The following is a 14818-nucleotide window of genomic DNA, read 5'->3' as shown; positions in this document are numbered from 1 at the left end:
AACGCTCTATATAAATAAAGGTGACTCGACTTCTGTGGAGCAACAGACATATATTCTGAGGAATATGAAATAATTGTTTTTTAGGGTATATGGGCAGTAAGTCATTTGATGGATAATTTTGGTAATTTGTTGTTCTACAGAGACTTCTGTGATACATTTAGTTTCCAGTGCCCAGTTAGAGAATTCAACAGCGTGATAAAGTCCATCCCAACACCCCTGAAAACAATGATTCAACAGTTCGTAATGAACTCCATCTCTCCATCAGAAATGAAATCTCTCTGGATTGAACGTATTAGTTTAAATAGCAAATAGTTTAAGAATAAGTTTATAAGAAATGTTTTATCTAAACAGTATTACCAACATGAAAATATGTTTCTGCTTTTGGACTTGTTTAAATATTAAAAGACCCCCCCCCCCCCCCTCCCCCTTTTTTGTGTTCTCCTGATGTTTTGTCTTTCTTTAAATGCTGTATCAACACACAAAAAAACAGATCTATGATTGTTAAAATATGCCTTAAATGTTTGTACTTGACTTTTGTTTAATAATAATAACAATAATGATAATAAATCCTCAGTTCTATTCATAATGAGAGAAATCTGGTGTTCTGATTCAGTTGCTTTTGTCATTGATTCACCTTTCTTAAATTCTTATAGTTAATAAGAACTGAATAATTAATAGTTAATAAAGAGATCAGGTTTACGGTGAACAAACACCGTATTTGATCCAGTTCACTGTTAGCTTTTCATTTACTCACTAACCCCAGTTTAAACTTGATGTAATAATGTTTAATGCACTTTATGTTGTGTGTAGAGAATTAAATATAGCCTAGGCTATTTTATTTCTTTTTGTATTTTTAGATCAATATTATACAAAAATCTTATTAAAATCTATGTGACAATTTTGGTCAAAAGTAAACAAAAAAAGTCATATTATATTACCTAAAATCTACCTAGCACTGTGTAAAGTATATACATTCAAACCAAAAATTATTCAGACACTAGATATAATTTTTTATTTTTTTACTAGTGGGTTTAGGACACTATAGTTCATTTATGTAAGTGAGGATCCCAAAATAAAGTAAACTGTGACATATTATACCCCAAAATTCTTTATACAGTGGACTACCAGTAAAATTGATCATAAATTAGGGACCAACAATTATTCACACTTTGACCTGATCATGTTTGTTTTGCTTAAGTGTTATCTGACATAATAAAGATTATTTTTTTCTGACAGTTTAACTCTGAGACCTTGTCATGTTCTATTACCCTTTTTAAACTATAGTGAATAAACTAATAATGAAGTGTGTGTGTGTGTGTGTGTGTGTGTGTGTGTGTGTGTGTGTGTATCATCGCGACAGGAAGTGCGCAAGACTGTCCCATGTCGTAACAATGCCCAAGTCCCCTGAACGCACACTAAACCCACAATATCTTGAATACCGCTTCTGAGCGCAATTTCGAGGCTAAGCGTATCCCATCATGCATTATGTTCGGGAATGCCCCGAAATTGCGAGATGTCAAGGAAAACATTTGACTGTTAAATTAATTATATATTACAAATAATTTGGTAGTAAAATATAAAGTGTTACACATTTTATTGATGCAAAAATGTGTAGGGTGCGTGTATTTTGTACATCATTTGCAACTGCTTTTATGACTTAAAGAAGCACCACAATTTTAAATTTGTGTCTTCTGTTATTTACATAGCGACCACTGAGCAGACATTCAGAAGTTTATTTTACAATAGCAAAGTATTGAAAATAATATTTTTTTAAAAAGCTCTGTAAATGCTTGCATTTTTTGCAAGACTACAAGTGTGCCTAACCGGGTAATCAAACGTTCTACACACACTTGCAAGTCTTCAAACCCACCCGAGTCAAATACAGGAAATACGTCATGTAAGTAGACAAGTGGTCAAGTGCAAAGACCACAAGTGTGCGTATTTGATGTGTCGTTCTTGAACGATTCGTTCATTTTGAACGAATCTTTATTGTGACTCGAGAAGGGGTGGGTGGGTGATTCGTTCAGTCGCGCATGCGCAATATTCTATAGGTTCTGTACTGCTAGTAGTAGTCATAGACAGTAAAAGAAGGGTTAGGGTTAGGGTTAGTTCACCTGGGCTGCGTTCAGCCCCGACAAAACGTTGCAAAACGTTTTTTAAACGGAAACTGTGGCGCGTTGAACACCCCGTTCTGATGACGCAGGAGTTGCAACTATGGCAGCTGAGAAGGCCATTCTTTGTGTTCTTTTTGAAGAATTTTCGGAGCCTGATGAAATCGGTATAAATGCGTGTTTAATACTGCAAAATACACTCGATGTTAGTTAGTCACTGCCATGTCCGTCAGTCCTGAATAAAAGAGAATATCCCAATGGAGGGAAGGGATTTGTGGAAACTTCTAATTATTGTGAACCAACATTTGCCTCGCATTTCAGGCTGAAAAGACGAATTTCAGGTGTAGGATAACCCACTTCTTACGCCCGAGACTAATGATCTATATGACATTATTTTTATTGTGAGTATTAGGCTTATCATTATTTCTGATCACTGTTGTTGTGCTATGATATTGTAATATTTACCATTATATAATCAGAGGAGAATAGAAAGGTTTATTAAAGTTTAACTCCAAAATACAATAGCAATATATATACATATGTATAGTACTTTTATGTTACAGTCCTACCCATTGTGTGCAGGATGTCTCTTTAATACCACGTGGTTTATATGCATGTTGATGCTGATTGGGCTGAGATTTTTGACACACCCACAAAACAAGAGAAAACCTATCTCTAACCCTAACCCAACCGTAGCAAAATATTGCGCACCGGTTTGAACTTGAACGTGCCCGTCTCAGTCAATGCAGTCTGAGCCGGAAAGAGAACTGATTAGTTCTTTTCATGAGTCTTTCGGGTTGAGTCGTTCCTTAATCACGTGACAGACCCATTTAAAAAAATATATAAAAAATATAATGTCCTCTACAGAGGACAAAACTCATTAGCTGGTAGTCAGGAGGACATTAATTAATTATATAAATAAAATCGCTCAACATAAGCGCAAATCCTTGGACAATTCATAGTTCTTTGCCAGTGGAAAACATGCATTTCCCAATGGGAAAAATCACTGTCTGACATTCTAAACATACATCTGTTAAATGCTCATTTCACTTTTAACTGAAGCCTTTGATTTAAACAGAAGAAAAAACCGGATTAAATGTATATCAGTAACAGACAAGCTTCCTCCTCCTGTAATAATCTGTTAACAGCCATCTACCTCTTCATATTCAGCCAGTGAAATGAATGTCTATTTTGTTCACTTGGTAAAACAAGAGGATGCGTTTCATTTCAACACTTTCTAACAAGACACGATTGTTTACTTGAGATTTATTGCTGCAAACCACATGTATAAAACTGATGCATGTAATGATGAAAAAAAAAAAGAAAAAAAAAAAAGCATCCATGAGTTTACAAAACCGGAGAACTGATGCGTTTATAATGTTACATCACACAGTACGTTCATGGATTATAATCAGAGCACAGCTGAAGCTCTTGTGAGGAACAGACGGGCAGTTAGCAAAGATGAGGGACCAAAAAAGAATAAGATTGGAGGAAAAAAGGACGTGAGGCTCTGCAGACTCATGGGAAACTATCATCATCATCTTCTGCCATCTCTTTGGCAAACTCCAGATCCTGCTGCTCCCGTTCTCTTCTCTCCTGTCAACACATGCAGACAATCTGTCAACAAGCTGTTTCAGCGGAGCTTCTGTGCACAGTGACCGTGTGTCCGTCTCACCTCAGCCGACTCCAGATCCTTGTTGTACGCCTTGGGCGGGAATCTCATGGCCTGCACAGAAAGGGGTGGATTACGTTAACGTCACTCAAGTGAACCGTAGCGGATCACACGCACATTTGACTACTACTGCAATTCAATCGAATGGCTTCACAAACTTATACACAACTATTTAAAACAATCCGTACGATAACATTTCTCCTACCTTGACAGACATGTTGTGGATATCCAGACAGAAGGAGATGCGCTGGTGGAAAGCGAGCTGAGGCTCTCGAGTGCTGTAAATGTCCATGGTCTCCTTAGACTGAACGTAACCTTTCTCGTGGTTTATGCTGGCCTCAATGACACCATCACGGATCGCCTGGAGATACAGAGTGTCAGTTAGTGTGATCGTGGCACTGTATGTGTGGACGTGATGCTGTCAGATGACCTGGACACTGACCTTGGCCACAATGAACTCGGCATCTTCAGGACTGTCCAGCTGCAGCTTCTGAGCGATGTCCGCCAGAGAGATCCGAGAGTACGACAAACTGATCATTCTCACTCCTACACGGGAAACACATCAAACACCTGCGTCAAGCGTCCAGCCGCCTAAATACAGGCTAGCATTCAGCCAAATGTGCCAACGAACACACGCTCAAACTGAGCAGGGTTAGATACGCTTTCCTGCGAAGGTTTAAATGCACGCTTCGGTATAGAATGAAACCGAAGCACTTTCACTGTGGAGAGACATGCACACGTGAGCTTTACAGGTGTATAGTACTGAATATCTCAGAGGGACTGTAGGGCTGCACACTAACAAACCAGAATCAAACAACAAATTGCCTGGAAGACTTTTGCGAGAGGGACGACCCATCAAACACAAGGAGAGAGGCTTCAAATATTCCCTTCAGATCACAACTGAATCCCACGGGCCTCGTCTGAGGAAAACACGACCCTGCCGAGCACGGTGAGAGACTGACATCTATCCTGAGAGTCGCACTGGAAGCAACATCCTGACCCACGCTGGACTGAAGCTGGAAATCACCTCAGATCTGAACTGCTCACCCGGCCAGAGGGATTGTTTTTGCCCTGCAGTGAAAGACAAGCTCCGCTTTCTTGCATCTTGATTAGAAGAGCTGATGTCATTCGCTAATTTAGAAATAAATAACACGTTTCCTGATTGTCGATTTTTGATACCACAGTACTGAACCCCTTTAAATGAAGCCTTTAACTGATATGAAAAAGTGACAAATCTGAAAAAGTAAATATTTCACAGAATTATCCTTGGAGCATTTTCAGTCGAGTCAGTTTGACTGAATTTAGTATTTGGGTATCTTCTTACAGACACCAATGAAACGAAGCCATTCATATTCTAAATTTATTCCACAGAATCCGTTCTCATTCACATTTATTGATTCTCTAGCATTACTAAAAATCCTTGTCATTAAGAAATATTAAAGATTGGTCAGTGTCTGAAAGCTGCGGTAGAGAATGGTGTCAGTGCTCAGTACTGCAGGAAGGCTGAATGAGCCGCTAGTTCATTATAAAAGGAGGAAAGTAAAGAGAGAAGCAGAACTCTGAGCTCCACGACTCACCGGTTTTGATGACGTTGTGTCTCAGACGGATGATCAGCGTGTAGGTGCCGTCTGCCTGGAACTTCTCTCCAAACTGATCCAACGCCTGGTTAAATTTGGCAAGATTTCCTGTTCTCACCGCTAGACGGGCCAGAAGTTTAGAAACGGCACACTGTTATTCTGAGATACCGATCTTAGGAAGGAGATTGCTAAACACAACTACACTGATTACATACAATTATCATAATTTTAAAGTAGTAGTGTTACTGATTACACACTTTGAAAAAAAAGTCAGGTATGGTATTTTAGATTTAACAATTAATACACTTTATTCAGCATTCGCTCCTTTCTTGAACTACATCTAAAGCGCTTCGGCCTCTGAGACGTCGATATGAAGGAGGCACAACTGACTTCATTAAAACTACGATTGTGATATGGTGATTTAAATTCTATATGCGGTTCAGGTGATTCATATCGATCATAACACAATCTTTGCCTGCCGATGTTAAGCAGGAGGAGAGCGGCTGAGGTGAGTTACCCTGTGTGAGCAGGAAGTAGGGCATGAGAGACCTCTTGAGAGACGGCTGACGGAACTGCAGACGGTCTGGAATCTCACCCAGCAGCAACTCCACCACGATCAGCAGCTTATGAACCTGACGGACACACAGTCATGATTCGCAACAGCAGGAGGAGAGCGGAGAGCACAGACACAGGCGAACACTCACCGTCTGCTTGAAGCCCACGGCGGTGTGCTGAGGCGCTTTACGCAGGGCGTTTGTTAGAGTCCTCCTCGCTTCTGAATACTCCAGCTGGATGGCCTTGATCCGTCCTGAAACCAGCCAACAATTTAATAATAATAACAATGTCACAATATTACTTTGCCATTTACTAATAATATTACATATTTTGTCTCATTAAAATGATAATTTGAGAGTAACTAACCTAAACATGATGTCTGAATACACATGCAAAAAAACAACAACAACAAAAAAAAAAACAGCCAAGCTTCATAATAAAGAAATGACCAATTGTACTCCAAAAATGTGTGTTCTAACCAGATGTTATCACAAATCAATCACAAATCACAGCCAATAAGAAGAGCGCGTGTAAGCGGTGTTTAGAACGACGATGACCAGGTGTTAAACGCAGTGTGAAAAGCTCTAGTCAAATTGAATTCAGACCATAAATTCATAACTCCTTCACTCACCTGTGTAGTACAGATAGCGAGCCCACTCATTGTTATTGGCCAGCTCAGGGAACACCGATTTGGACACAAGTTTCTCAGCCTGGTCATATAAATTGTACTGCAAGTAGTTGCGCAGAAGCAGGTTTAGCAGCGTGGCCTGACCATCAGCGTCCCGGCGTAACGTAGCTGTCCTCAAGCGCGTGTGCAGGAAACTGGGTCATTAAAGAACAGAAGTGACCATCTCAACACAACTGCATGAAACTTCCCAAGCTGAACCTTGGAAAAACGGCTCACCTGCGGACCACGTCGAGCTGGTTCAGGAACTCGTACACACGGGAATGGTAGTAGTAACACTTGGCAGCCACTAAATCCAAAGCACGACGGTTCTGAGAGCCGATCTTCTGTAGCAGGTCATCCGAGACTTTCTGAGCCTGTGCAGGACAGGGTTTATAGATGAAATCAGAGGATTTTAGGCCTGCGACTACTGATCATTTGGACATCTTGATAATTGATTAATCTTTCAATTTCTTTGATTGATCAGATTTAATTTAAAAAGCTCCCAATGTTGTTTTCTGTGTTTAGCTGAAGTGTCAACATGAAACCCAATGTGCTGGACTTCAGTGAAATCGAATAGCTCTGTCAGCAGATTTTTGTTTGATAAATGTTTCAGATTTTTATAGCTTTAACGTTGACATTCCTGTTTTATATACATAATTCACAATAAAACCCTGTGAATTTTCATTCACATTTCCCACAGATGACTGATAACCGGACGTATGGTTCACCTCAGTGTAGCGCTGATTGTTGGTGAGGTAGACCACCATCAGCAGCTGAAGATACGCCTCCACCTCCGGGAGGAGCGGCGTGGCAGCAGCTTTTCCCGTGCGAGGCCTGAACTGCACGTCCCCTTCATTCTCCACCGGCTGAGGGAGAAAGACTTCAGTAACAAATCAACACAGCAACTTGTGTCTCATTTTAGGGCTGCAAAAACTTCAGAGTTCAAAGTTAAGCATTTCCAGATCATTTTTGACAAGTTAAACCACTGGACATTATTTGAAAAATGGGATGAAGTGCCCACATTCAGTTCCTTGCAGTAGAAAAGTGTCAAGGAAGTACTGAAGAGTCCAGGATTGTTCCTGTTAAGCTGCAGATATTTTACTTCGGGTGTGTCATTTGTGTTTGTTCAAAGAACCATTTAGCTGTCTAAAACAGCCTGCAGGCTTATGCTGCAGAAAAATATTCAACTCATGCTCTTGCATGTATGGGTGATGGAAAAAATGGACAAAATTGGCATCTTATCCCTAATAGTAACTTGAATGTTCAGATTTTAGTGTTTGCAGAGTATCAAAAACACTAAAATGATGAGTGTATGTTACTAGCGTATGGATTTATTAGTGTGTGGTTACTAGTAGGCAATTGTCCATAGATTCTCAATGTGTGTTACCTTAAGAGAGCAACCATACATGTGTTGTGTTATTTTCTTTTTAATATAATTTAATAATCATTTAAAAATATTAGTCTTTAATGCAGTCATTTGATTTATCATTTTCTTTTGTTTTTATATATTTTATATTACTTATTTCCTTTCTGTGGTTTCCAATCCTATGATTGTGTGGTTTCAAGCAATGTTCCCTCTAATTTTTTTTCTCGCTGAGCAAAACTTTTCTCTGTTGAGCGCACATTTTGGCCACCTGAGCAAAAAAATACTTTATATCAGACCTGTACAATGAACGTAAACACAGACACACACACACACAAAAATGGTTTTATCATGTAACTAACATTTAACTTTAATGTGCTGTTTCTATTTTATTTGACTCTTGATGTAACAGTGATTTATTAAATAATATGTTTGAAAACAAGCAGTTCAGTCACTAAATTAAGCACATTTTAGGTTACCTTTTTTCACATTGCTGTATTAACTGTACCAGTCTTTACCAAGACATTCTATTAAATATTTTCTGTCCTCCTGCAGTTCAATTCTTTATAATAATATAATATGAGTTACAAATGTTACAGTTACAATGATGGTTTGGGACAACCATAATGTGTTTTTGTACAGTCAATTATTAGCAACAGACAGTGTTAAACCATCAAAATTACATGTTTATTGCTTATGAATTTCCCAGATTTTATATACCAGGAGGTTAAGATTTTTCGTGGCAAGGAGCCCTAAACCCCTTGTGAGATCAATTTTTTATTAGGTTTACATTATAATATAATAAAATATAATATTTAAGTATTTAAACTGATATACAGTATTATATCAGATTAAATGCTCCCATTTGTTTTATTATATAGTGAAAACAAACTGAAGCATTTAAACTGATAGCTAAATATTTTTAAGAAAAGTGAACATTAACTCGTTTATAGTTATCTAAACACCCCTGAAACCACCACACACAAAAATCTATTTAAAGTGAGGTACTGAGGTATTTTGAGTTTGCAAGTGTAATTCCACAACTTTTCATTAAAACATGAGGTTTTATTTCACATTTCTTTTTGTTTCGCGTTGCCTCTCGTATTGATGTATTTAGTCCGCAAACATGACAGTATTCTTACCGCTCAGGCCAGCTCACACGCGCTCAATCGTTCTCTTTCTGCGAAACCTGTAAACCGCATTCACCGGTTCCAACTCTACAGCGGTTGTCCAGGGCACTGCAATTATTTCTCATTTAAACTACTACAATAATTTTTATGTCTGTTCTCTGCAGCTTAGAGGGACCATTGGTTTCAAGGGATGTTTGTTTTAGAGTTAGAGATAAGAGGATGTTTTTATCGTCACAAGACGATGTTGTGAAGCAGTAATTTTTCATTGTTTTTGTAGTTTTATAATAACACTGGTTAGATTTGTACTGGTCAGACGAAGTATGAGCAATAACACATACACAACTAAGATTATTCAATGAACTCCCTTCGTCTCCCGAGGCCTGTACAGTGAAGCCGGATTAGCTGGCTAGCCAGGTAAATTTCAGATTAGTTTGCGCCAATCCTGGGTTTTAGGTACCATGAAAGTGGCTTTTAGCAGTGTTCATCGCCATAGTAACTTAAGCTCCATGGCAGGTTTTGTTCTGGGTAAGAGATCTCGAACCAAAATGGGACCAATCAGATGTGAGCAAAGTGACACCGACACATCCGATGCAATAAAGTTTCTCATTCAAACTCTCAGGCTGATAGAAGACATATCTGTGATTCGCCGTCCAGGTTGGATTTAATGTATTTGATTTTTCTGAAGTGGAGATCCATCCAATCTAACATTTTGAATATCTGCACGATCTAACACTGTTTGTTTTGCCAACAATCAAAATTTATACTTTTGTGTTCCACAGAAGGGTTAGGAATGACACGAGGGTGAGTAAATGATGACATGACTAGCATTTTTGGGTGAGCTAACCCTTTAAACATAAGGAAAGGGATGCATCACAGAACTAGATACAGCCAAACCTGATGCTTAAAATAAGAACAGTCATTCAAAAGTTTTCTTTGTTCTAAAAATGTCAACTTTCATTGTTAAGCCTGTTCAAACCCTGAAATCAAAAAGCAGTTCCCCAAGTTTGACACCTGAGCATCTGGTAAAGATGCGAGTGTTTTGGTACCTGCTCCAGGAAGCTGAGCAGGAACTCTTTGCTGGCGGCGTTGGAGGTGAAGAATCCCGTCACGGCCTTGTGCAGGACATTGGGATTGAGGCGACGGCTGGTGGAGGGCAGAGCTCTCAGCGCACGGAGGACGAAGCGCGGCTCCTTCCCCAGAACAGCCTTCTCGATCTGCTTCACGTGCTCCTTGATATCTGCATCCGTGATCAAACACATTAGAGATGTCTACAGAGCATCCGTACCTTCATCATGCAGACTGTAGTGATTAGTGGTCAACTGCCTTTAATTATGGCACTGGACAGTAATCTCTTGAAACTACACGAATTGTGAAAAGCGCTATACAAATAAATGTGAACTGAATTAGTTTCTTGCATTTACAGGTAACAAAAACAAGTTACTTTGATCAGAGAAGTTAATGTGTGCGTTTCTGCAATACATTTTTAGTCAAATATAACACTAAACTCTTTTTTTAAAATAAATATACTGACTTAAATTGACTTCAACTGCTTTTCAATTCAATTCAAAATAAGCTGTTTATATAATATAAGGCTTTTTTTTTTTTTTTTTTTTACATCTTTGCACATAATGTGTCACAGTGATGGGCAGTTTCAGTCCTGGAGAACTAATCAAACACACCTGAACCAGATAATCAGTGTCTTCAGGATTAGTAGAAAGTTTTATCAGGGTTCATCACTGTGGCGATATATTACAATCATTTCTGTTGGAGAGGCATGTAATTACAGCTTTAATTTCAAGTAAACTTGATTACAATGTTGACCTTTACACCTTCACCCACCCTTTAACCTACCCTAACTTTAGTGTCCACCTCAATGACAGTGTTTCGCAATACAACATCAACACAATATGAACACTCAACCTAACAGCTATTATTATTATTATTTTGATGTAAGCACATAGTAGTTTGAAAAATAAGTGTAAAACGTGCTGAAGCATAGCCATTTTAAAAAATATTTTAGTTTTTTATTTTAACAACATTTTCATTGTAATTATTGTTAACTGTGTAATGAAGTCAGTGGAGGTTCAGTCAGTCGCTGCATGTTAGTATGGTTAGTTAGGGTTAGTATGGGTTAGTTAGGGTTAGTATGGGTTAGTTAGGGTTAGTATGGGTTAGTTAGGGTTAGTATGGGTTAGTTAGGGTTAGTATGACACAGCAGTCATGATGAACTCGACATGATCCTTTAGTTTTATATGATCCACTGTACTGTGAGCGATCATCGTTTTAATATTGTTTCTCATTCAGTTTTATACTCTTGTCCTCACACAGCCCTGCTTGTTTTCTAGTGCATTGCTGATGTCACACCAGAGATCATGTTTACTAACTAACTGAGTGTTCATCTTTGGCTCTGCACGCCTTAATCATAAGAAATCTCGCCACAGCGACAGATTACAGAGGGTTACAGAAGCTGCCGGTGTTGTTTTGACTGCTAAAATCGTTTATCCTCATGGCATTAATGGTAAATAAGGTTCTGACCGTCCAGTGTCAGCTGGTCCTGCTCTCGGGGCGCGCGCTGCTCGTCCTCCTTCATCTCCACATCCTCCACATCTTTATCCGCGCGGGGCTTCTCGCGTCTCTTTGCCGTCGCTTCTTTCATCTTGACGCTCAGTCTGATCTCGTAACGCGTGTAAATCAGAAGCAGGCTTGAATTCACCAACACTGAAGATGACTGGCAATTCTCACGGGTTGCAATGGATTATGGGGCGCTTGTGTTCTTTCTCGTTTGTATTTCCGTGTCGATCTGACGAGCGCGAAATGAAGTGCTGCCACCTGCTGACACAACGCACGCACTGTCTGTAAACATTAAACTGTATATTGAACTATTCATAAATCCCAAAGATTACATAAATGATAAACAGTAACTACTTGAACAAAAACTTCCTAATCGAACTGTGTGTGCACATTAAATCATTATTTACTTCAGTAATGCATGTTACTGGTTTCACTGCGATTCATTCATGCCTTTATGTTTGTTTGGTTTTTTTAAATTAAAATATTTTGACTTTGTTATTAAATTAATTACACGATGTCCTCACTTCTCTCTGCTGACTCATAGCTTTATCATAACTTTAATGAGCATTTTATGAGCATTTGTTTGTCATGTGTCATTCGCTGGATGCTGGAAGAGATTTAACTCAGATTTCTGCTCTTCTCTGCATCGACCAATGAGATCCTCTTTAGTTTTATATGGAAAAATAAACCTGTCATGTCAAGTATCAATAAACAACAGTGAACGTCCAGCCGTTTTCCTTAACAGGTGTTCTGAAATATTCGGTGACACTGGGCGGAGCTTACATGAATATTCACGAGTTTCCTGTTTTGAGTTAAAGCGCCACTGAAAATGTTAGTGCACGCTCTTCGGCTTACATTAAACGTAATTAGCATATGTTTCAGCGTTAAACGAAGTCAAGCTTATATTCTAACTGTTACTGATGCACAAGATTTTATAAGCTATATTGTTTTATGTCGTGTCATGTGTTAGCTGTTTGATATGAACACAGCCAATGATTCACGGGTGTCGTTAGGATTCGCTAAACGAGCCAATAGATAAGTTGACTATTTTTATTGAGTCTTAAGCATATAATTTTGAAAGTTTGCCAAAATGTATGCTAGCATAATAATATTAATTGTAAACTCCTGTGGTGAAGGCAGCAGTAAACTTTCCTAGTTTGCAGAAGCACTTCTAATCTGGGTCGACTTGAATTTCTATATGTAATATGTTTCAAAAATAAATTGCACACATGCAAGAAAACATGTTAATGTACTTTAAATATAGTTTATTTATTATCCAAATAGGCCATGGTGAATTATACATGTGATAACTAATATAATATCTATCCAATATTCTTTCATTCCCAAATATGACTTTTGCCAGTAAATATCCCTGTACACCAGACAAAGCAGACACTTTTATTTTTCACTTTGTTTTGAACATGACAGTGTATTAAAAATTTTAATAATACATGTTTGTTGTAATGTCATTTTATTATATATTTCAGATTGAATGTGTCAGTAGCAAAGGCTGGTATCACTGGGATCACAAGAGCAGACCAAACTTTAATTTGTCTGGGATCCCAAGTCCCTGTGTAAAGTGTGTTTAAATGCAAGTGTTTTTGCTAATTAAATATGTCATATGTCGTGACTTCTTCTCAGTTGTGAATAAAATTCCAACACAGAATCAGTTGCTCTTTTTATTCAAAGTGAAACTACTCTCATTATTTACGTTTATCTTTGATATTACAGATATGCAAATTACTACATGGTCTATTATTTTAGCAGCTTATTTAACATAAATAAAATTGTAATTGTTATGGATAGCTTGTAGAATAGAACTAATATATTTCATTGTGAATATACTGCAGGTTTGATAATTTAGTTCCATATAGTTTCATATCACCATGTGTTAAACTGAATCCTGATTCACAGTGCTTCATGTTTTTTCCACATTTTTTTTTTTTTTTTTTTTTGTCAATGAAATGCATCATTTTGTGGGAAAAAACATTGAGAATGTTTCCTAATAATATATAAAAAATAACTCAACTTTAGGATTTAATAAAGTCTCTTTAAAAATATTTACCAACTGAGCAAGCAATTAAGAAATGACAGAACAATCACAGTAGTATGTATATATGTCTGATTATCCACATAACAATAATATTCCTCATACTTTTGCCAATTGTCTTCTCCATATAGTGAACGTGCTGCAGGGAAGCAAATATCACTGTCTCATGTTTCTATTCATAGCAAGCAGATTAACACACTTTACACAGGGACTTGGGATCCCAGACAAATGAAAGTTGGGTCTGCTCTTGTGATCCCAGTGATCCCAGCCTTTGCTACTGACACATTCAATCTGAAATATATAATAAAATGACATACAACAAACATGTATTATTAAAATTTTTAATACACTGTCATGTTCAAAATAAAGTGAAAAATAAAAGTGTCTGCTTTGTCTGGTGTACAGGGATATTTACTGGCAAAAGTCATATTTGGGAATGAAAGAATATTGGCTATAGATATTATATTAGTTATCACATGCATAATTCACCATGGCCTATTTGGATAATAAATAAACTAAATATAAAGTACATTAACATGTTTTCTTGCATGTGTGCAATTTTTGAAACATATTACATATAGAAATTCAATACCCAGATTAGAAGTGCTTCAAGTTCTGCAAACTAGGAAAGTTTACTGCTGCCTTCACCACAGGAGTTTACAATTAATATTATTATGCTAGCATACATTTTGCAAACTTTCAAAACTACATGCTTAAAAGACTCAAGGTAATACAGAAACAACAAAAATAGGATACTTAAAACGCTATTGGCTCGTTTAGCGAATCCACCGTGAATCATTGGCTGTGTTCATATCAAACATAGCTAACACATGACACGACATAAAACAATACAGCTTATATATAAAATCTTGTGCATCAGTAACACTTAGAATACAAGCTTGACTTCGTTTAACGCTGAAACATATGCTAATTACGTTTAATGTAAGCCGAAGAGCGTGCACTAACATTTTCAGTGGCGCTTTAACTCAAAACAGGAAACTCGTGAATATTCATGTAAGCTCCGCCCAGTGTCACCGAATATTTCATAACACCGGACTCAAACCGGGGCCTTCTTGCTGTGCTGCACCACTGCGCCACCGCGTGGACATCTTTGAGGTTGGC

At 37.9% G+C, this 14818-nt stretch overlaps 1 protein-coding gene across 1 annotated transcript; it reads right to left on the bottom strand.

Annotated features, from left to right (window-relative positions):
* Positions 1-2510: 2510 nt before the first annotated feature.
* Positions 2511-11864, bottom strand: psmd3 (proteasome 26S subunit, non-ATPase 3). The gene is made up of 12 exons (XM_067411642.1): positions 11611-11864; positions 10122-10312; positions 7311-7448; positions 6820-6956; positions 6547-6737; positions 6065-6168; positions 5878-5992; positions 5361-5480; positions 4226-4329; positions 3989-4144; positions 3787-3837; positions 2511-3707 (listed from the first exon to the last, which is right to left on the bottom strand). The coding sequence occupies exons 1-12, from the start codon at positions 11729-11731 to the stop codon at positions 3630-3632; spliced, it is 1506 nt and encodes a 501-aa protein (XP_067267743.1). The 5' UTR covers positions 11732-11864; the 3' UTR covers positions 2511-3629.
* Between the last annotated feature and the right edge of the window lie 2954 nt (positions 11865-14818).

This window comes from Chanodichthys erythropterus, chromosome 15, assembly GCF_024489055.1.
Source record: "Chanodichthys erythropterus isolate Z2021 chromosome 15, ASM2448905v1, whole genome shotgun sequence".
In the NCBI taxonomy this organism is placed as follows: domain Eukaryota; kingdom Metazoa; phylum Chordata; class Actinopteri; order Cypriniformes; family Xenocyprididae; genus Chanodichthys; species Chanodichthys erythropterus.
The sequence above is the reverse complement of the archived record's forward strand: the minus strand, read 5'-3'. Positions and strand labels throughout refer to the sequence as shown.